The sequence below is a fragment of the Mobula hypostoma genome, chromosome 19 (assembly GCF_963921235.1).
Source record: "Mobula hypostoma chromosome 19, sMobHyp1.1, whole genome shotgun sequence".
Lineage (NCBI taxonomy): Eukaryota > Metazoa > Chordata > Chondrichthyes > Myliobatiformes > Myliobatidae > Mobula > Mobula hypostoma.
In genome coordinates this window covers 49,757,466-49,781,893 of record NC_086115.1, presented here as the reverse complement: position 1 = coordinate 49,781,893, position 24,428 = coordinate 49,757,466, and the positions used below count along the sequence as shown (strand labels likewise).

The 24,428-nt window shown below is 41.7% G+C and overlaps 1 protein-coding gene across 9 annotated transcripts in view; it reads right to left on the bottom strand.

The window, feature by feature from the left end:
• Positions 1-15,441: 15,441 nt before the first annotated feature.
• Positions 15,442-24,428, bottom strand: part of ctbp2a (C-terminal binding protein 2a) — a 317,555-nt gene continuing 308,568 nt past the window's right edge. For all 9 annotated transcript variants that reach the window (XM_063071837.1, XM_063071836.1, XM_063071841.1 and 6 more), the window contains 3 exons: positions 20,967-21,094; positions 20,606-20,723; positions 15,442-17,298 (listed from right to left, as the gene is read on the bottom strand). In XM_063071837.1, the coding sequence (XP_062927907.1) occupies positions 17,118-17,298; positions 20,606-20,723; positions 20,967-21,094 (427 nt within the window). In that variant the 3' untranslated portion in view covers positions 15,442-17,117. The remainder of the gene's footprint in view (positions 17,299-20,605; positions 20,724-20,966; positions 21,095-24,428) is intronic.

Below are 24,428 nucleotides of genomic sequence, written 5' to 3'. Positions count from 1 at the left end.
ATGATATCCTGTCTGGCCCATGCGATATAGGTAAGATGATGCAATTAAGTGGGGAAGGATTGAAATACTCATTGCACAAGAGCTAATGTCATCACTTTATAATCAGGAAAGTCATACTATTCAACTGTAAACATCATGAGGTATGTATGAATATTCCCATTAGACACGTGAATGAGAATTCATACTTTAATCAGTATTTATGCTTTGCAATTGAACTTCCATTCTATAACTCCAGAATGTTGTGTCTGTCCTTGCATTTTCCCTCTAATTTTACACCTGTCATCATTATTTCTCAGGGATTGTGTGACCTTTCCTTTTCTGGATAATAAGTTCTATATAAAAAAACTTGCTTCCTGTGTCTTTTTACTGACTGTGATTTTATTAATGAAAGCTTTATTCGGTTTGAGATTGCAACAGCTGTTTAGCATAATTAGTACTCTTACGTGTCATATGGCTGTGATTTGTAGTTGAGTGTCTTTTCAATTTTGCTGGAGCTATTGTTGCATTTGTAAGTTGCTTGCCGCAGTCTATGTACAATGGAATAGGACAACTTGGATCACCACTCAGTGTAAAACCCATTTGTTAAGTAGCTTCCATTGCAAAAAAGAATTGTATAAGAAGAACGGCATGATAAATAACTAAACAAGAAAACCACAAAAAATATGAAAACTTAATACAATTCACTTCTAACCTACACAATCCACCTTTTGCAACGCTTACAACAACAGGGTAGCGGCAGGCCAGCAGCTGAACGGCGGCGCATAAAATGTCATTCTTTAGAATGAAAATTTCCCTCCAATATTCTACTACACTAGTAGTTTGTTTGCTCCCTTAAGTCAGTCGGTGACGCGTAAAGGTACATTGAGGTAATTTGGGATGGAGAGGCAGACGTCACGGCCCAGTTGGGTGAGTCCGGTCAATGCTCAGAAAATGCATTGCTCGTTCCTCATCAGCCTACCGTTCTTCCCTCCCTGTAGCACAGCACTTACCAATTATCAACGACCTTAAAAACTATCTTGCGTCAACAACTGAGAACAAATACTGTCGTACTGCGTTCTGTCACACTGGGCTGAGGGGCCTCTAATGTGATTGCTAACGGGGCTGTTCAGTCACTGTCCACCACCGAGCACCAGCATCGCACGTTGTGCGAAGTTCAAAAAATGATGTCTTCTTTCTTTTAATCACGATCTCTCATGGAACCCCAGTTGAGAAACCCTGCTCTACACTAACAGTCCAAATGCATGTTCTTTACCGTCTTTTTGCCTAGATGCCTCTTGACCCACTGACTACTTCCAGAAGATTTTTTTGTGCAAAAGTTTGCATGAACTTTGATTTTTCCAACTTCCAGTACTAACTCCCTCCTCTCTTTTTCCATTCTCCATTCTAGCTACCTGCTCAGCAGCTACCTCTGGTTCCCCTCCTTTCTTCCATGGTCCACTGCCAACTCCTTTTAGATTCCTCCTTCTGCACTTCATCCCTTCCACCTATCACCTCATGGCTTCTTCAACCCCCTTCTCCTTCATCTCCTTCCCCTTTTCTCACCTTATTCTGGCTTCTGGCTCCTTCCCTTCCAATCCCGGTGAAGGATCTCAGCTCAAAACATTGCCTGTTTATTCCCTTTCATTGATCCTACTGGACTTACTCAGTTTCTCCGGCATTTTATGTGTTATTCAGGATTTCCAGCATTTGGTGTTAGGTAATGAGCCTGGCCAGGTAACTGACCTTTCAGTGGGTGAGCAGTTAGGGAACAGTGACCAGAATTCCTTAACTTTCAGGATAGCAATAGATAAGGATCCTTGGAGGAGAGTTTTAAATTGGAGTAGGGCAAACTACAGGGCATTAGGTGGGAACGTAGAAGAGTTAATTGGGAACACCTTTTTTTGGCAAGTCTGCATCAAACATGTAGGGTGTTTTTAAAGATCAATTGTGCAGAATACAGGAAAGGTATGTTCCTGTTAGATGGAAGGACGGGGATAGAATGATAACAGAACCTAAAATGTCCAGAGACGGGATGAATTTTGTCAGGAAGAAAAAGGAAAAGTATGTAAAGCTTCAGAAATTGGGATCAAATGAAGCACTTGAGGAGTATAAAGAAGCCAGAGAAAAACTAATGAAGGGAAGTAGGGAGGCCAGGAGTGGCCATGAAAAATCCTTGGCAAGTAGGATAAAAGTGAATCTCAAAGCATTCTATAAATACATCAAGAGTAAAAGGGAGCGGGTGGGACCACTCAAGGATAATGGGGGAACACTTGCTTGGATGCCAAGAATTTGAGTGAGATACTTAATGAATGCTTTGCTTCAGTATTTACCAAGGAAAATGGTATGGAGGACCAGGATATATATCAGTGCTGAGTGTATAAATACGTTCGGGCGTTTAAAGATCAAGAAGGAGGAAGTATTGGGCCTCTTAATGAGCATTAAGGTGGATAAGTCCCTAGGGCCTGATGGGACTTACCCCAGGTTATTGAAGGAGGCAGCAGATGAACTTGCTGGGGCCTCAACCAGTACTTTTGTGTCCTCTCCAGCCACATGCAAAGTCCTGCAGGATTGATAAATGGCTAATGTTGTACCTCTGTTTAAGAAGGGAACAAGGGAAAATTCTGGAAACTATAGACCAGTGAGTCTCATGTGAGTTATAGGGAAATTGCTGGAGAAAATTTTTAGGGATAGGATGTATGAGCATTTGGAAACCCATGGCTTAATAATAATGATACTGTAATACTTTATCGATCCCAAGTGGAAAATTCTTTCATTACAGCAGCAACATTTAAAAACACACTTAGCAGTGTGCAGACTTAACTAATAATAAAGTACAGAATAATATACACAATAATGTACAAATGTGCAATAATAATGTACAGATTAATAAAGCAGAGAATATTGCACTATGATGTATGTTCTCCTGTCGCACAGAGATAAACTGTTGTATATGCTTATTGGATTTAGTAGGAAAGATTAAGGAGAAAAATTAGGGAGAGCCAGCATAGCTTTGTGCGGGGCAGAGTTGTGTCTTACCAACTTGACTGAGTTTTTCGACAATGTGATGAGAGAGATTGGTGAGGGCAGGGTAGTAGATGTTGTCTACATTGATTTTAGTAAGATGTTTGACGAAGTCCCTCATGGGAGGCTAATCCAGAACATCAGGATGCATGGGGTCCATGGCAAATTGGCAGTTCTGAATCCAGGCAGCTTTGCACATGGAAGACGGGGGGAGTGGTTGAAGGGGTTGATTGAACCGGAGGTCTGTAATTAGTGGTGTCCGCAGGGATCTGTGCTGGAGATTCTGCTGTTTGTGATGTATATAAATGACCTGCATGAAAATGTAGCTGGGTGGGTTAGTAAGTTTGCAGAAGATACCAAGATTAGTGGTGTTGTGGATAGTATAGAAGACCGGCAAATAATACAGCACAATATAGATCACTTGATGATGTGGTCTGAGAAATGGCAGATGGAGTTTAACCTAGATAAATGTGAGATGTCGCACCTCGGTGTTGTGCAATGCTGAAAGTGAGTGGAGAGTAAAGGAAGAAGAATATTTGGTACCTAGTAAGTACAGAATGAACATTGAAATAGTAGATGAGCAATGACCTTAATTTAGTATCACTGGTGCTGAGTGGGATTTGGCAAGTTAAATGGAAAACAGGTAGCTGATCCTGACCCATGTCTGATCTAGAAACATGTGATGTAGTGTTGTTAATACAATACTTCAAGTTGCTTACTTAGTGATGTTGATATATTATCCAGATTTAGGATTTTGGTGCTAATAGTTGGTATATGAAATCTATGGGTACTATCGATTATTTTGGCAGGAGTTTTTTAAATTGACTTTAAGGCACCAACTAACTTGGAATTAATTTGATACCCTTCCAGTCCCACTATTATCACCTGCCTATTGGAAGAGACCTACTACACTTTGGCTAGAGTTTGTCTGTTTCCAGGGATGGGCCAATTACAATGGAAGTTGGACTTCAGTGAAATTCCACCTGTTATTCATTTCAGCACGAGTGTGAATCTGTATCATGCTCCCTGTTATCAAATCTTATTTACAAATATCTGGCAACATATTAAATGAATTAAGCTGTGAATTAGTACCTATCCATCTGAGACTCTCCATGATGCTCTGCATTAAGGATCTCAATTTTCTTGTTGATTTCAGTCCGGGAGACTGCATTGGGACATGTTTAGTATCCTACAACTCTCTTACCAAACTAAACTGGCAGGGGTCTCTTCAATCCCAGAGCATGTGGTCCGCCAGCAGATTCCGTTAGGTATTTGTTTACAAAACAATCTATCCATTGGTCTCTTGACAGGTACTTCAAAAACCTGTACTTGAAAAATCATTCATTAATTATTGAATTATTGTCATATGGAGCTTGGAGACAAGCCCTTTCTACAAACGTGTCCATGATGATTGTGTTGCCCAGCAAGCTGGTCCCATCTCACCATACCCCCTCAGTCTCTCCTATTCAAGTACTCATCTAGATAGCTTTTAAATGTTGATAATGTGCTTGCCCCAAGCACTATTTCTGGTAGCTCATTTCAAATAAGCACCATTGTTTGCACGAAGAAGCTGTCATTGATGTCCCTTTTAAATCTCTTGCCTCTCATCTCAACCTGAGCCCTCTGGTTGTCTTTTGTTTGCAGCCTTCTCTAACTGAGGCCCCCTGGTAAGTATGTTCTGCATTCTTGTTTAATAATATTTCCTACAACGGTAGCCACAAATATACACAATATTCTTGTGTGTTGTCTCAACAGCATATTATGTAATTAAACTGTACAACTCAGATACTCTGTCCTGACTGAAGGTCAGCATGCCAAATACATTGATCAATCTATCTACTTGTGATGTTGCTTACAGTGAACTATGCACCTGCTCTCCATGGTCCCTCTGTCCCATTACATTCCTCAGGGCCTTATCGTTCACTCTGTAAGTCTTATCCTGGTTTGATCCACCAAAATGCAATACCTCACATTTATATCAGCTCACATCAAGATCCCTGTAATTTTTCATAACCTTTTCCACTGTCTACTACACTCATGTTAGTATCATTTGCAAACTTACTAACCACACCTTGCACATTCACATCCAAATCACTTGTACTGTATAACTTAAAAACAACAAAGATCTTAGCACCAACCCCTGTGCCACATCCCTAAACACAGGCATCCACTTTGAGAAAATGAACCCTTGACTATCACCCTCTGCTTTCCACCACTGAGCCAATTATGAACCCCTGGATCCCATGTGATCTAATGTTCCAGACTAGCTTACAAAGTAGGAGCCTGTCAAAGGCCTTGCTAACTTCAACATAGATAACATCCACTGCCTGACCTTCATCCTTCCTCTTGATTACCTCCTTGAAGAAGGCCAAGAAATACGTACTATGAGTTCTCATGGACAAAGCCATGTATACGTTTTTCAAATACTGTACTTTCTGCAATTTCCCATCTTGGCTTAAAATATTTTGAGACTTTCCTTGAATTTACAGTATATTTCATAAAATGACAGTTTGGTGTCAGTTAATAAATCATTATAATTTCTGCATCTGTTTATGTTTCAGTATAGGAACAAAAATAATTATCTACAGCATAGAACCAGGCCCTTCAGACAATCTCGTCTGTGCCGAAACATTAATCTGCCAAATCCCATCGACCTGAACCACAGCCCTCCATACCTTTCTCATCCATGTACCAATCCAATCCAAATTTCTCTTCAATGTTGAGATCAAACCCACACCCACCACTTCCATTGACAGCTCATTCTATTTTCTTGCTACCTTCTGAGTGAAGAAGTTCCCCTCATGTTCCGCTTAAATATTTCACCTTTCACCCTTGACCAATGACCCTTAGTTGAAGTCTCACCCAACCTCAGTGGGAAAAAGCCTTCTTACATTTACCCTATCTATACCCGTCAGAATTTTGTATACCTCTATCAAAGCTCCCTTCAATCTTATATATTCTAGGGAATAAAATTCTAACCAATTCAATCCTTCCTTATAACTCAAGTCCTCCAGTCCTGGCAACATCTCTCTACTCTTTCAATTTTATTTACATCTTTCCTGTAGGTTGGTGACCAAAACTGCACACAATATTCCAAATTAGGCCTCACCAATGTCTTCTACAATTTCAAAATAACATCCCTACTCCTGTACGCAGTACTTTGATTTTTGAAGGCTAAAGTGCCAAAAGCTTTCTTTTCAATCCTTTCTACCTGTGATGTATCTGTATTCCCAGACCCTTCTGGTCTACCACACTCCTCAGTGTCCTATTGCTCTCTGTGAAAGACCTACCCTGGGCCTCCCAAAGTGCAACACCTTACACCTGTCTGCTTTAAATACCATCTGCCATTTTCCCAGCTGATTCAGACCTCGCTGTAAGCTCAGACAGTCTTCCTCGCTGTCCACTGCACCCCCAATCTTGGTGTCATCCACTAATTTGCTGATCCAGTTTACACATGATCATCCAGACTGTTGGTAGAAAGGACGAACAGCACCGATCCCTGCAGCACTCCACTAGTCACAGGCTTCCAGGTGGAGAAGTAGCCACTTACTACCACTCTCTGGCTTCTTCTGCGAAGCCAATGTCTAATCCAATTTACTACATCATCTTGAATGCCAAGTGACTGAATCTTTTTGACCACCTTCCCATGAGGGGCCTTGCTAAATTCCATGTAAATAACATCCACTGCCTTGTCGGCTTCAATTTTCCTGGTAACTTCCTCGAAAAACTCAAGAAAATTGAGTCTTTTGAAATGGCTGCACAAAAGCTTCAACACATTAAATGAGTTTTCACATTCACAAAGGACTTGGGTAGAATTATTTTGGATTAGTTTTTTGAATCTCTGAACAATTTTTTAATACTCTAGTACAATCTGTACATTTGTTAAATGTCTTTTAGAGCTACCAGAGGAAGCTGCAGAGATAGGTACACAGCATTTCGGGATATTTAGACAAGTACACAGACAGAAAAGGTTTAGAGCAGAGGGTTCCTGTAATGTATGGATTATATGTATTGATCTGTTGTCTGCATTTGCGCTGTTGTCTACGCATGCGCATTGTTCTCCTCTTGCTGCAGTGTGGATCCAACAGTTAAAGCCATCTCCCTCGTGTGCTTTGATTTAATTGATATGTAGTTGTGCACAAATTGGCGAGAACTACGAACCTGAATGTCAGGGAATATCACCATCTGCACCCACAGTTACGGGATGAAACAGCGAGAGTTAAACAGCATGAGAAGGCCGTCACAGACACTACCAAACGTGCAAGTACAGTGCACAGTAACAGTGAAAGATATGCTGAATCTGAAGTGAAAATAACTTGGCGATGGCTTCAGTTGGGAAAGTTGACAAATATGATAGCGCTAATAAAGGCTGGGAGTCGTATATCGAGAGGGTTGAACTGTACTGTAATGCGAACAATGTGGAGGAGCAGAAGAAATTCCCTACATTTCTTAGCTTCATGGGTCCAAGAGTGTACAGTCTCTTACGCAATGTAGTAACCCCGCAAAGCCAGCAAGCAAGACGTTCAACGAAATTGTTACAATTTTACAAAATCACTTGAGCCTTAAACCACTAGCAATAGCAGAGAGATTTAGATTTTACGAAAAGGAACTAGTCAAAAGATGAAAGCATTTCTAAATTCATTGCAGAACTGCACAAATTTTAGAGATGGACTTTCTGATACATTAAGAGATAGGCTTGTATGTGGTTCATAGTCAAAGTACTCAAAAGAGGCTACTATCCGAAAATGGAGTCAGACAACACAGAGTCAGACAAAGGTGAACTGTCATACCCAGAACTGGATTACAATAGATGTGTCCGGTGTAAAATTGAAAATGGAGCTGGATGCAGGGTCAGCTTTGCCCATTATTCCAGAGGCTAATGACAGCATACTGTTTTCTAAGATGCCATTAGAGAAGACCTCAGTGATGCTAAAGACTTACAGAGAAAGGCAAACTGAAAGTAAGTGTGATGTATGGAGGCCAAACACAGCAGTTTAGAGCTTCATGTATTGTAAAGTAGAGGGCCAGCACTTTTTGGATGTGAATGTTTGAGAAAAATCTAACTAGACTGGCACTCAATCAAAGCTCTCAGGGTGACATCAACAGGCAACAGCAGCCCAAATGGTAACACTAATCAGACACTGGCACAGCTGCTTAATGCTAATGAGAAGGTGTTTGAGAAGTAGATTTGTAAATTCAAAGGCATGAAGACCAGAATTGAACTGAATGAAACAGCAACACCAAGATTCCATAAAGCGCGTCTAGTGCCTTATGCACTACGTCCTAAAGTGGATGCTGAACTGCAAAGCTTAGAGGTGTCTGGAATTCTCTCCAAGGCCGAGTGGAGCAATTGAGCCATGCCCTTTGTCCCAGTGATCAAGAAAGGGAAGGCCAGAGCCATTCACATGTGGGATTTCAAAGTGATTATCAACCCGGTGCTGCAAACTGTGCGGTATTCCCCGCCAAAAATAGAGGATATTTTTTGCATCTTTGGTAGGCGGGGAAGGGGTTTTAAAGATTGACTTGTCACAAACCTATCTGTAAATGGGGATTGAGGAGTCAAGCAGTAAGTTCCTCACAATCAACACTCACGAGGGACTGTTCCAGTATAATTTTCTCATATTTGGAGCAGCACCAGCAAGGAGCAAAGGACCTAATGCTCCAAGATAATCCAGGAACACAATGTTACCTTGATACCTCATAGAGGCTGGCAGAAATGATGAAGAGCACCTCCAGAACCTTGGTAAAGTGCTTACCTGGCTGAGTGAGTATGGTCTGCGCACAAAAAGAGAGAAATATGAGTTTTTTAAGATTGAAATCTCATATTGTGGATGGCGTTGACAAGCAAGGCTTACATAAGTCACAAGAGAAGACTGAAGCACCTAAACCAAAAAATGTGTCACAACTCAGGTCATACTTGGGCTGTGTAAAATACTACCCCCGGTTTCTCCCAAACATTGCTACAGAGCTGCACCCATTGAACACGCTGTTTGCAGACAGGAGCAAAGTGGGAATGGTCAGAAAAAGCATTCAAGGAAACAATGAGACTAATAACATCTGATGAACTGCTCACCCATTATGACCTATCTCTGCTCCATCAGACTGATGTTAGATACGTCCCCTTAGGGCATTGGAGCTGTTTTGTCACACATTACGAAAGATGGATCTGAACGCCTGATTGTGTTTGCTTCAAGATCACCGTTGAGCACAGAATGCAACTACACACAAATCGACCGAGAGGCCCTTCGTATAGTATGGTGAATAAAAAAGTTCCACCGCTACCTCTGCGGACAAAAGTCTACTCTAGTGACAGGTCACTGGTTCCTTTTATCTGTTTTCAATCCCAGGAAGGGAATCCCAGTGATATCTGCTACCCCATTACAGCGTTGGGCACTATTCCTCGGAGCCCACTCTTATGACATAGAGTTCAAGGGTACTAAACAACATAGCAATGCAGATGGCTTGTCATGTCTTCTAGAACCGTATTGGCAACTGAAGAAGAAAAGTCTTCATACTGTGACCCAACAGAGGTGTTCCACACTACATTGATGGACCAGTTGCCGGTAACGAATTCCAAAATACAAAGGGAAACAAGGAATGATCCAACGTTCTCAAAAGTCTATGACATCACAATGCAAGGATGGCCAGCTCATGGTAACCTTATATTTCCAGAGTTCCCAGTGAGATGTGATGTCAAAGAACGCTGATGTGTGGATCTTGTGTTGTGGTTCCCGCTAAACTGCACACCAGAGTGTTAGAAAATCTGCATGAAGGACACCTGAGTACAGTCAAGATGAGAGTCTCACCCGGTGACACGTCTGGCCGGGAATAGATAAACAGATTGAAGACTTGGCCAAAAGCTGATCAGGTTGCCAGAAAGTTCAAGATGCACTGTTAAAACTGTGGGAAAGGCTGTTGTCACCATGGCAAAGAGTACACCTTGACTTTGCTGGGCTATTCATGAACTCTAGGTTTCTGATGGCTGTGGATGCTCATTCGAAGTGGCCGAAGGTTATTCCAATGAAGTCAACCACCTCAGCAAAGACTGCCCCCACTTTGCCAGAAACTGCTTACCAGAACAACTTGAGTGACAACGGACCACAACACATATCAGAAGAATTTCATCTGTTCATGAAGAAAAATGGCACCAGACATTTCAAATCAGCTCCTCACCGCCCTGCAATGAGTGGGGTGGGTTAGCTGAAAGGTTTATGCAAACCTTCAAGAAGTCCACTAAAGTGATGGACAAGGAGGCCATTGCTCTACAGCACCAAGTGGACAACTTTCTTTTTGTGTATGAGAACTCTGTTCATGAGACGACAAATCACTCACCTGCAATATTGTCCATGAGCAAGGATCAGATCTTGTATAGACCTCCTGAAACCAGATTTACGAAGGGAAGTACAGAATAAACAGTTCAGCCTGTTGCCAAGTGAAGCAGCAAGGAGCTTCGAGGTTGGACAGGAAGTCCTAGCGCGTCATTATTGAGAAGACAAGTGGACACCCAGTAGGATAGCTACAAGAGCTGGACCACTGATGTACACAGTGGATGTTAGAGATCAGACATGCAGACATCATGTGGACCAGATACTGGATGCTCAAATGAAGAACTCACCTGAGTCAACTGTACGCAACAAGATTGACACATTACAGTCAGCGGACCTACCCCTCACTGATGATGTCCCAGTGACGTGATACTGGAAACCTGATACTACTCCACAGATCCAGAGGTGCGAAGAGAACTTTATCATTGATAAGACACCTGATGCCACTCCACAGGTTCAGAGGCACTATCCTGACAGAAAGAGACTGCCACCCAAAAGATTGAACCTTTAGAACTGTGAAGTTGGTTGTGGACTGTTATTATGAGAGCATGTTTATTTGGAATATAGGTTTGTGAAAGAGAAATTAAATGTTTTGTACACATACAGTTTAATGTTACATTAATCTAAAGGGGGAGGAAGTGTAAAGTATGGATCTATTTCTTTTAGATTAGATTCAACTTTATTGTCATTTTGCCGAGTACAGATACAAAGCCAATGAAATGCATTTAGCATCTAACCAGAAATGCAAAGAATAGTGTTATTTAGAAAATAACTGTGAATAAAAAAAGTGCTACAGCACATAAATATAGAAGTACTGAGACAGTACAATACGGATGCAATTCTGCTTAGCGCTGTGATGAGAGGTTCAGCAGTGTCACAGCCTCAGGGAAGAAGCACTTCCTGTGCCTGCTGGTACAATGAACTCACCCCCCACAACACTACACATTGATCTGCTGTCTGCACATGTGTTGTTGTCTATGCATACACCTTGTTCTCTTGCTCTCTCACATTGCAATGTGAATACACCTGCTAAAGCTGCCACCTGTGTGCATGTTTTTATTTAGTTGATATGTAGATGTGCAGAGACACAATTCCCAACCTGGGGTCCATGGACTCCTTGCTTCATCATATTGGTCCATGTTGTGAAAATGAAGGTTGTGAACCCCTGATTCAGAGAGATATGGACCAATGCAAGTCAGTAGGTAAGTACCTTGCTCTGCATGCAAGGGACTCTTTCTGTGCTGTACACCTCTGGCACCAGTTACTGTTTTACAATATTTGATCATTCAGCTGATGTCTTGTATTTCTTCATGTTGTTCATGTCCACCTATTGATTCAGTGTTGAAATGATAAACAGCATGAATGAAATAACAAATAGCTTGAATGGCAATACGTATATGAGTCATTGGTTCGGAAGGCACCTAATATCTTCTGATGCTCTCCCATTTCCCGAGAACTGGTTTTGAAACAAAGGATGATCCACAATATACACACCCTTCATTTTTTTTCCTAACGTCACATAATGCCAAAAAGTTTTACACAATGCATTTTTTCTAATTTTGAATGAATCATAAAAAATTATCTTCTTCTAATCCAAATCATTGAAGGCTCTAGTTAAATGATTGTCTGATACTGTACTTAAAACATTAAACCCTGTGATAGTTGTTGATACAATAGCATTTTACCTTTTCATTAAGTATCAAAAACTGGTCATGGTTACTAACAAGATTATGAATCACCACCCAATATGTAACAAATATTATGTTGTACAAAGGCTTATCTTTTAAGTGACGGAATTTTAATATTAATGGAATTAATTCTTTTTTTAAGTTACTTTATATTCACCAGCCATTGTGTTAGGGCCGCTAATATTAAACATGGGTTCCAAGGTTAGTGAAATACTGCCACCTAGTGATCAAAAACCAACCAACAAGGCAAATAAAAATCTGTTTCTAAACACTTGTCCTCTTTTCTCACCCACTTTTTCTGTGCTCCCCTTACCCAACTCCAGGGGAAAAAAAAAGCCACACAGAAAGATTATTCACTACAAGAAACTACACCAAGATAATATGCCTGTGGGGAAGATACCTTGGTCAAGTTTTCTCCTGCTGCATAATCCTATTCTTAATTGGCTGGCAGCAGCTGTGGTAAGGTGGGACAATGTACTTGGACAAAGATAGAAATGTCACTGTGCCTCACTCTGATGTAATATATTTTTAACTGTAGACAGCCAGAAACGTTTTTGACATACCACGAATTGGTGTTCGCTTTGCAGAGCACGTGAATTAGCTCTGTGCGCCTGTCCCTGAAATTCTAGTGACCTGCATGTCTGTGGCCATCTGCACTGAACAGCACAGGCCAAGCCTGAGGAACAGCTCCTCACCTGTTACCTGGGCACCTTGACATCACTTTCTGCTTCTGATGTCTCCTGCTCTTCCTGTCCTATTATTCTGCATGTGCAACTGATGAAGGACAAAGCTCTAGGCAGTAGACTAATGCTTACCACCCATTCTGACATGCAGCTCCCAGATTGTACACAGCAGGGGTACTGCTCTGGAGAATCACCTTTCAAAGGTTGATTGGATAAGGTTGTTTGCAGGCAAGTAGGTCACAGGCCTGTGGGAGCTCAAGATCTCCACACTCCTGTTAGAGACAAAGGCAAGGCAGGCAGGAGTAATGGAGCCTGCATGATGAGAGATTTAGGGACCCTGGCCAGGTTGACTCTGTGGTTAAGAAAGCATATGGTGCATTGGCCTTCATCAATCGTGGGATTGAGTTTAGGAGCCGAGAGGTCATGTTGCAGCTATATAGGACCCTGGTCAGACCCCACTTAGAGTACTGTGCTCAGTTCTGGTCGTCTCACTACAGGAAGGATGTGGAAACCATAGAAAGGGTGCAGTGGAGATTTACAAGGATGTTGCCTGGATTGGAGAGCATGCCTTATGAGAATAGGTTGAGTGAACTTGGCCCTTTCTCCTTGGAGTGATGGGGGATGAGAGGTGACCTGACAGAGGTGTATAAGATGATGAGAGGCATTGATCATGTGGATAGTCAGATGCTTTTTCCCAGGGCTGAAGTGGCTAGCACGAGAGGGCGCAGTTTTAAGGTGCTTGAAAGTAGGTACAGAGGAGATGTCGGGGTAAGTTTTTTTTACACAGAGAGTGGTGAGAGTGTGGAATGGGCTGCCGGCGATGGTGGTGGAGGCAGGAACGATAGGGGACTCCTGGATAGGTACATGAAGAAAGAAAAATAGAGGGCTATGGGTAACCCTAGGTAATTTCTAAGGTAAGGACATGTTTGGCACAGCTTTGTGGGCCAAAGGTCCTGTATTGTGCTGTAGGTTTTCTATGTTTCTATGAAAAAGGAGGCTTGGGTCAGGGAGAGGCAGCTGGGATCAAGCAAATCCCCGGAGGACTGTAGGGGATGGAGAAGTGGAGTAGTGTACTGAAGAAGGACAAAAGATAGGCATGAGATAAGACCATAAGAAATAGGAGCAGAAGTAGACCATTAGCCCATCGGGTCTGCTTTGCTGCTCGATCACAGCTGATTTATCATCTCCCTCAGCCCGGATAGTGTTGGCAGAGAAGATAATGAAGAATACCAGGAGATTTTATAAATATTAAGGGGAAAAGAGTAACTAGGGAGAGTGTATAGCCCCTCAAAGGCTAAAGGAGATAAATTTGGAGCTGCAGTTGATGGGCATGAAGATTTCAGAACTAATAAATTAAATAGGATTGGTTTAACGGGCAGTCTGGCATTACATCTGATATGGGTCTGTATTGTGGACTGGGAGTGGGAAGGGGGCAGGAAGAGGGGAATGTTTGGGAAAAGGGGAAGGGAGAGGGGAGGGAGCAGGAAGCACAAGAGAGACATTCTGTAGTGATCAATAAACCAATTGTTAGGAATCAAATGACCTTGTTTAGTGTCTCAGGGCTGGGTGTGTTTGCACCTACACCACTCCCTAGTCCCGCACCCCTCCCGTGGCATTCCATCCTCACCATTCCCAACATCCTTTGCTCCTGCCAGATTTACTAAACCGCTCTCTGCTCCACTTTGACAAAACAGTACCGTGCAAAAGTCTTGGGGCACCTGAGCTATGTAAGCACAGTACCGTTGATAAGGTGAATTTCCATTCCCTTGCCTCCACCCCCACCCCCACCTCCACCCCCCCCCCCAGAGTTGGTAAATCAAGAACTGGATGGCATTGGTTTAAAGTGAGAGGGGAAAGACTTAATGGGAACATTTTAAGGAGGAACAGAACATTTTTGTTATTAAACCTTTTTAACTGAATAGTGGTATGTATATGGTCTAAGCTGCCAGAGGAAGTGTGATTGAGGTAGATAGAGTAACAACTTTTAAAAGACATAGATTGGCAAGGTTTAGAAGGTTATGGGCCAAAGTCTGACGAATGAGGGACGAGCTTGGATGGGACATTTTGGTCAGCATAAACCCGCTGGGCTGAAGGATGTTTCTATGCTGTATAACTCTATATAAATTTAAAGCCAGTGACTGCTGAGATTGCATTGGCTTTTAATAATTGGGCCACTTTAAAGCACTAAAAGAAACATGCATTGTAGGGGGACTGCAAATATGAAATTGAGGAGCACAATTTCTGATGGCTGGTAAGTCCACTGTGGACATTGTTGTCGAAGTCTTGGAGGCAGCACTGAGAACTTTACAGCTGGACTGTAGGGGATTGAAGAAGGGGAGAAACAGAAGGAAAAGGAGGAAGAAGATCTAGAGGAGAATAGAAAACTCAGACTTAATCCAGAAAAGGCAGAAATGGTCTGTCTTCGTCAAGAATTATTACTCTCAGAGTCCAAGCTAGAACTTGTGACCAGGACAATGAAAGCTGTGAAACTTCTTGTATGAAGTTATTTTGTTGGCCATTCCCTTTCCAAAGACAAGGGGGAAAAGAAAACGTTAATAATTACGTTCTTTAAAATGTGTAAGGAATATCAGGGATAGAAATAGCTTAAAATGTACATCTGCACCAAGGAAACGTGCGAAATATTTAACAGTTTAAAAATCTGAAATATATTTGAAAGTGTCAGGAAGTATTTTGAATTCTGTTATTTTCAAGAACTGCTGACAATGAGACACATGCAAACAATAATTGCAATAGTTTTAATTCTTTATATTTTTTCACTGTTAACACAAATTGTTGAAGAAATATAGAAATTGAAAGACTGACTTTAAAAAAATGATTTTCCTGCAATTGGAAACTGTCACTGCACAGCTACCAAAAAAGTTTCAAGTGAAAAAGGCTTAACACTAGTAATGTTAACCCAACATGGCTGCACACATTTGAACAACAGAACAGCAAGTTTATGACACAATTTAACAAACGTTAATAAAGAGCTTTCTAGTTTAAATGAGAACACATTAAGCCGAAAAGAATGTTTAAACAAGGTCTTTCACACACGCATACTTTTGATCTCCATATGATGACCCTTCTTTTAAAAGGGTAGATTAATATCCAGGTACAGCAAGTATCTCTTCCCTCCCCAACTCACAGCAGTGGTATGCGTTTTCCATAGATTCAAAGAAATCACTTGACGATTTGCTTTTCCTGATTTTAAAAAAAACAATCTTTAAAACTCCATACAAGAAATGATTGCTAGAACCCTATAAAAATAGTAACAGAGTGGAATCACGATAAACACATTTAGCAAAGGTAAAGGTTTGAATCAGGATTTTGGACTATAATAATGTGCAATACTAAATTCATCTCAATTAGTCTTTCACTCAGCAACTGAATATAACTAAAATAAAACACTAGAGACTTGTTATCTGAAAACAACATTAAGCAAAAATTAAGCTTTAATGAAATCTGTTTACGTAACTTGAGCTGCTGTTTTTAAGTGAAATCAGGCGACAGTTTGATAACGTCCAGTGTGTTGAGTGCCAAGAAAATCTTTGATAGTGGAAAAGTTTAGAAATGAACAAAAGCTTTGTGTGGTAGTGCTATGACCTGGTAAAGGATTTTTAAATTTGAATCTGTTGTTCCATGCTGAGTTTCACAGCTAAGTGATCTTATACTGAAAGAAAATCTGCTGTAACCACGTGAACCCCTCAAGGTCATGACGAGCTGCAATATCTAATGTTACAGCTCTTGTCTCCTGCACCATTCTCACTGGTAAGAAACTGCACTGATGTATCTGAAAATAAACCTGTTTGATTCATATGTCCAGACAGATCCACACCAGGTGAGTTCTTGTACTAAAAAAAAAGATTATGACATAGAGGGTTTTTTTTTGTTCAAGAAATGGGAGACCCCTTGAAGAACAAATGATCTGAAGCCAAACTTTCCAACAAACAATATAAAAGGTTTTGTTCCTGAGATGAAGGGAAATGCTTCAAGCTACTTTTATTGAAACTCCACACCTAAGGCTACCATTTTCTGTCAATAGCACATTTCACTCTCTCTTATCACCTATCGAATACTTACTTCAAATTATAAGAAAAAATCTACCCAGTAAAACTTGTGATCAACAGATAAAAGATATGAAGGAACGTGACACACATTTATCAACAGGGACATTTCATCGGAAAACACACTTTGTAAAATACTTCTTAGTTTGTGTTGAGTCAAGGGAATTCTCTTGAGTTTAACGCAGTTTTCAGTCCCATCCATAGATAACACTGACTTCTCGAGGCTGGCAGCTGTAGAGAGTACAAATTCCTAGAAGAGTTTCAAGTCTCAGATATCCTATAAATATTCCATTTTCATAATGATATTTTCGGTGTCTCTTGGTCCCAACCCTAAGACTGCATGAGCTCTGCATTGTGCTATTGCTCAGCGCTGTGCTCTCTGTCGCCTTCGTGTTTTGTGGGCTGATTGGGGGAGGGAGTGTGTGACGGATGCACTACTGCGGGAAGGTTGTGAGAGACGGTGACTCCACCGGGAACCATTCCTTCCATGGATGCTGGGATTCCAGCAGACGGTACACCTACTATACCAGGAGGGTACCTAGAAAGGAAGGCAGAATCAAGTGAGTATGCAACCACCAGAAGGAGCAGAGAAGACAGCCTCAGATCTCGATCCTGCTACCTATTAACCAGTGATGGCTTCCCTTTGTTCCACCAGCCAATCCGCGACCAAAGACATACCTCAAGACCTAAAGCTTGAGATCTTACTTTTGTGTAGCCCGTAAGTCATGCCAGGCTCTAAGCAGTGTATGTTCAAGACAAACACTAAATCAGCGGCTGAACAAGGTTTAAAGAAACAGCAACCACAAAAAAAAAATGCAGGCTAGGAGCGGGAGGGTGGAGATCAGTTAAGATGAACTTCACTATAATGTCCCACAGATGAAAACTCTGCTAGCACTCTATCTTTCATTGTCTATGAAAAATAGGCACCTGGTGAATGAGATTACACTTGAATAATCAGCACTGTCTACAGGCTGAATCAACAGCATGAACCAGTACCTTCATGACTGAAGGCAAGGCAAGGAAACAGTAGGGATTTGGGGGGTGGGGAGGGGAGGATAGATAGAGAGACGCTTCACATCACTTCATCTATAAACATATACTTATTTTCCTTACCTTAATGCATTTTATCAGCAGATGATAGCAGCTGCTGGCTGAAATGGTAAACTTCAAATATCAATATAGGAGGGTTTTTGTGAATGAGGAGAGCTCACAACAATTAGTCTTTTCCCTATTGATCAAACAGAAAAGGAGTTTGTTTTCTATTAATGGGCAATGTGCATTCCGCTGCTAAGATGGAAATGCACCAAACTCCTTTTTTGCTGTGTTTAAGCCAGAAGCAGATAGCCTCCTGTCCTTCTCCCAGTGACAAAAAACCAGTGACCAATTCTCCAAAAAACTTCAGATTATGAATCTAAAAGGAAATTTTAGTAATTTTAATAGCTATCATGTAAAACCTCCTGAATCTTGGCTCAGCACCTTGCATTTCATTGGCAAGAAATTAAAACTTCAAATGAATAATGACAGAAGTTGAACACATATTGGGAAGAGCATGGCTTAAATTGAAGAGGGGCAACATTGCTGGGCAAAGTAAGTGAAGCCAACTGAAAGTCTGAAGGTGGATACCCTCTAACATTATCATTTTCCTGACTTGCTAAAATTATATTACACCACCAGTAATTTATATACAAATGTTCAGCCATATATGTATGAAATTACTTTGTCCATCGTTCTAACTTAACCATTAAAATTGGTTAAAATATAGAATAACAAATTAATAAAGAGCACAAGGTGAAACTTTTGGGCAATTTAGTTTTGGGCAGTTTAGTTACTTTTGGGCAGTTAAGCTCATAATATCCAGTGAATGTATCAGAATTTGAATTTAAAGAAAAGACCTTTCATAAGGGACTAGTCAATTAGCAACGGTTAACAGATAATATGTGGTCAATACATGTCTTCAATTATTACATTATAAAGCAATAGGCTTCAACCTTCACATAACCTGGTTTTCCAGATTTTAATGTAATGTTTGCAACGATACTAAGCAAAGTCGTAAAGTATCTTTTGAATATTCCAACTGTACCTGTGAAATTATGTCAAATCATAGGGTAAATTGGTATCATCTCCACCTCTGCAAGCAATGGGTTTACCTAACTATTGAAGACAATTTCTCCAGTTCATTGTGAATAATGTGTGACGCTGGGATTAGGTGATGTTTTGACTGTACCGCTAAGGTAAAGAGGACCTGGTTTTAAAATCTGTTCTGAGAGATATTCAGGATCACGTGGATGTCTAGGATGTGAACTGAACCTGTGGTGCTTACAGCAGAAGTATTAACTGCCTGTGATGTCAGAGGGCTTAGCTTCTCTAATGATGGAACATTGCCAGGCCATCCTCTCCGGGCTCAAATAAAGATGAGGAAACTTCAGGATCACCTCGGATTAAATCAGGGGTTGCTGGGCGGCACGGTTCAATAGGCCGCAAGTGCCTATTCCACGCTGTATCTCAATCAAAAAATCCATCTTTGGAGCTTAAAACTGCAAAGATATTCTAAAGCTACAGGTAAAGCATTTCTCCTTCTCAGCAACACTGTTAGATGGCAGCAGCACATAGAACAGTGTTTTGCTGATCATGGATAATAAGGAAGAAAAGCGGGATTGAAATTATAGGAAATTCATGACTCAAAGAGGCCATCCACACAGCTGGAGAAGGAAGAGCTTTACCCTTCCCACCCACCTGGTTTCACCTATCACCTCCTGGCCGGCCTCCTTCCCCTCCCCCCACCTTTTCATTCTGGCATCTTCTCCCTTCCTTTTCAGTCCTGAAGAAGGGTCTTGGCCCGAAACATCGACTGCTTATTCAATTCTGACCTGCTGAGTTCCATCAGAATCTATGCGTGTTGCTTCACATACAGTATATGTGTTGGCTACTACAGATTCCTATCCTGCATTTGTAGCCTTCAGACCATTACTCTACAAGCACCCCGTAATTAATCTGTGCTTTTCTGGGAAGTTTGTTGCCCCTTTGATTGCACTCCAATAACTTGTCCACACGAGTTAAACACGTTTATCTCTACTTTCTTGCTTTATCCCTTCCTGTAGTAAAATCAGGCTTGACTATTTACTGCAAGCATTGAAAGAAAGAAAATGTATTCACTTTACACATGCACAATGTGGTTAAGTTACCGGACTAATATCCACACTCAAGAATGTAATTTCTATCATGACTCTTCAGGAATTTAAATCAAGTACTTACAGTTTAAATGGTATCAGGAACAGTGACTATGAAACTATTAAACTGCTGGAAAATTAAGTAGACTTTTGCATAGTAGGGGAATTAAGGATTGTGGGGAGAAGGCAGGTAAGCAGAGATGAGTCCATAGCCGGATCAGCCATGATCTTACTGAATGGTGGAGCAGGCTTAACGGGCCAGGCGGCTGACTCCTGCTCCTATTTCTTATATAAATGCCACATCCTCCAGGGCAGGAATTCTGCCGTCTTCACCGTCCAAACCCATCAATGTGGGTAACCCTTGCAGAAAACGCTGGAAGCACTTAGTGGTTCAGAAGGATTGGACAAGGAGTCTCTAACCAGAAATGTTAACTCTTTTACCTCCGCTCTCTGACCTGTTAAGTGTATCCAGTTCTTTCCGCTTTTTTATTTCAGAGATTTCCATTATTTACATTTTATTTTTGATTTTGGCTAACTCTTAATTGCCCCCTGAACTGACAGGCAAACCACTCACTTCAGGGATCAATGAGGGAAAGGTTTCTTCCCAAGGTTGCCCATATTCTGTGAACGAATAAAAAGATGATCTGATTTTGCAATGTGCACAGAACATCCTCTTACCTGTAGGTGGCTCCATTGAGCTCTGGGTGGACAGCCTGCTGGTCCATCGTTGGCCAGGCAGCAGTTGTAACAAAGTAATCCTTATTTACACAGTTTCTTAAACTGTCTGGGATTCGACCTGCAGCCATCAGGAAAAAGGTACCAAAATTAATGAATTACAACTATGCATCCTTGAAGACAACTAACATCATAATTATTTTCCTCAAACTGTCACAGTCTAAGATTAAAGTAACAAATCGGCCAAAATCTGAAAATTGATGAAAATATTTACTTACATTGAAGAAGGTTACATCATATGATTAGATATGTCAGCACCATTATCATTATATTTTCTGAAATTATGGCTGTCAAGTGCTCTCACCTGTAATAGCTCTTCGAATCTCAGTGGCAGCTGCTTCTCTCATCTCTAGGGATGCTTGCTCACTGTACCAGGATGTGTGTGGTGTGCAGATCAAGTTGGGAGCATCTTTCAGTGGGCCTTGTGTGAAACTGCATGCGAATAAAAATAAAGAGTCTGTCTGTTCATTCTTCTCACGTGTCCATTAATCCAGCAACCCAAGGCAATGAACCATGAAGGCAAAGGTGATGCACGAAAGACAACTGCCACATTGCCACGAGATTCCCAATGATCAATCAGGCCTAGATCAGCGACAAAGTCAACACAGTGGGCTCCAGCAGCACTAATGTTAATGCACCTGTCTCTCTCATTCCCCCTCTCACACAGAGTATGCTGAAGTAGCAGAATATTTGATGGTGACTAATAAGAGAAAGCAAGAGTGAGCCACAGGGACGAAGATAACTGCAGGGTTAGACCATATACAGAACAGTAGAGCACAGTACTGGCCCTTTAACCTACACCAGGATCAATCTAATCCCTCCCGCATAGCCCTCCATTTTCCTACTAAATTTACACTTCAGGTTCTGTTAAAGTTACACCCATAATAAATATTGAGAGGAGCAGCTTAGGGGTTATGTCGCTGGACTAGCAGTTCGTTGATTTTAGATAGATTTTACTGGCTAATTGTACAGAAATAAGTTCAAGTCGCAACAAAGTAGGTAGGGATTTAAATACAGTTAAATTATCAAGAAGCAGCACGAGTAATAGTGGTTGCATTTTGGCTAGAAAGGAAAATCCCACCAACTTTACTGGATGGAGAAAATCTTTTTCTTCCACGACTTGACTCCGTACCATTGCTGTTGTCTGAACTGGCCGTGCCAGCACTTATCTGTCGGGCGGATTAGGGATGGGGCTAAACTCTGGCTAGACTTCATTAGGAGTTGGATGTTACCTAAAGATTCTTAGCAGGAGGGAGGAAAAGATGGCAGCGCGACGCAGCACGTGCAGCCACTTCGGTGGTGATGTCTGTTATTTGTCAAGTAGGGGACCGTGCACAATTCTCATCCTGATGGAGACAGATGTGAGAGTACGGAGGAACATCTGGAGAAACTTCTGAAATGGCCACTTCGCTGCCGCTGCTACTGTGTGGTTCGGAATCTCTGGAGAAGGCCCCAAATCCTCGGCTTTGCTTGTTTCGGTGGCCGGGCGAGGTCGAAGGCGCTTGGCAGAGGATGGCGCTCGGGAGGCTGTATCGTAGGGGCTGGTCGGAGGCTCAAAATTTTCAGATGGACGGACTCAGTGTTGGCTGTGGTCGGGTGCTTCCAAGGCATCGGCAGTTGTCGGTGCCTGGAGGTTTATGGCAGGGAGTTTCTCCCTTTGCTGCCTGCTATCGGGGACTCAGGAGTCGATCGACTTGGGACTTTGAGACTTTTTTTTACTGTGCCCATGGTCTGTTCTTTATCAAGTTATGGTATTGCTTTGCACTGCTGTAACTATATGTTATAATTATGTGGTTCTGTCAGTGTTAGTCTTTGGTTTGTCCTGTTTTCTGTGATATCACTGTGGAGGAACATTGTATCATTTCTTAATGCATGCATGCATTTCTAAATGACAATAAAAGAGGACTGAGTGTCCTCATAATCTAATCTGATCTAAGATTCTGGCTAATTTCTACAGAATACACTGTGGGGTGCAATCCGACTGTTTGCATCTCCACCTGGTAACAGAGGCTCCAGTCCCCAGGATTGAAAAAAGCTGAGGCTTGTAGACTCAGCCAGTTCCATCTCAGGAATACACTTGCACACCGCCGAGGACATCTTCAAAAAGCTGTGTCTCAAGAAGGCAGAATCCATCATGAAGACCGCTCACCAAATTCTTCTCATCACTGCCAACAGGGAGCTTGAAGACACACACTCAGCATTTTAGGAACAGCTTTTTCTCCTTTGCCATCAGATTTCTGAACGGCCCAGAAACCCATGAACACTTCCCTACTATTCCTCTTTTTCACTATTTATGCATTTTATTTTTATTGTAACCTATCGTAATCTTTTTATGTCTTGTACTGCACTGCTAACACCAAACACATTTCACAACATATGTCAGGGATAATAAAGCTGATTTTGGTTCTTCTCCCATGACATTCACATTCAATGAATGAAAAAATAATTTATCATACTGAAACTACCTCTTCTAGATTCTCTCGCAGTCACAGAATAGCAGCAACTCCTACTGCAGTGTACAACCAACAAACAAGTGATCTTCCGTGTGGGCGCTGGGCCTGAGAACATCTGTAAAATCCTGATTAATCCCATTTATTAGTGGTGCTGTGTAAGTGATATTCTATTCCTTCCCCCAGCGATGAAACACGGCAAAACAAACATGAGGAAATCTGCAGACGCTGGAAGTCCTAAGCAAGACACACAAAATGCTGGGGGAAACTCAGCAGGTCAGGCAGCATCTATGGAAAAGGGTAAACAGATGACGTTTGGGGCCGAGATCCTTCACCAGGACATGGTAATGTCCATTTCAGGCTCAGGAGATTTCACCCTACACTCTCTGGTGCCGGTTATCATTGTAACTCTAATGACATTTCCCAGTCAGAGTGTAGGAGGAAACCCCACTCCTTATGGACCACTGCAGAGCAACTTCAACCATGTTGTTTCAGGACACCTGCTGTAGGGAACAGCTGGGTATGGTTTGCGCCTTGTTAAATTTGAAAGTTTGCAGGAAAAACCCTCCATTCTTAGTTCCCAGACTACCCACATCCTGATCTGTATCCCCCACTTGCCCTAAAGCTGCAAGTATTATGATTGAGGGTCTGAGATAAGACCATAAGCCAGTGATGCAGAATTAGGCCATCCAGCTTAATCATTGTGTTCCGCCATTTCATCATGATTTATTTTCCTACCTCAATCCCATTCTCCAGCCTTCTTCCCATAACCTTTGATGCCCTTACCACTAAAGAACCTATCAACCTCTGCTTTAAACATACCCAACGACCTGGCCTCCACAGCCGTCCGATGGGCGATGAATCCCACCGATTCACCACGTTCCGGATAAAGAAATTCCTCCTCATCTCCATTCTAAAGGGACATCCTATAATTCTAAGGCTATGCCCTCTTGTCCTAGACTCTCCCAATGACGCAAACGTCGTCTCCATGTCCATTCTACCTTGACCTTTCAATACTTGGATGGTCTCAATGAGATTACCTCCACACCCCTCATTTTTCTAAACTTCAGTGAGTATAAGCCCAGAAGCATCAAGCACTCCTCGTACATTAACAACTTGGTCAGCCATTCCCTGATCTTCTTCTGGACACAAGTTATAATTTATTTTCTTACAACTAACCTCCCTCCCTCCCCATCCCAATGTTCTCCTAAGTACAGATCTTCCACAACCAACCATAAGGACAGCCCAGCACACAACGCCTTCCTAATAGGAATCTCATCAGTGTATACGTTACAAGTTAAAACTCCAGCACAGCA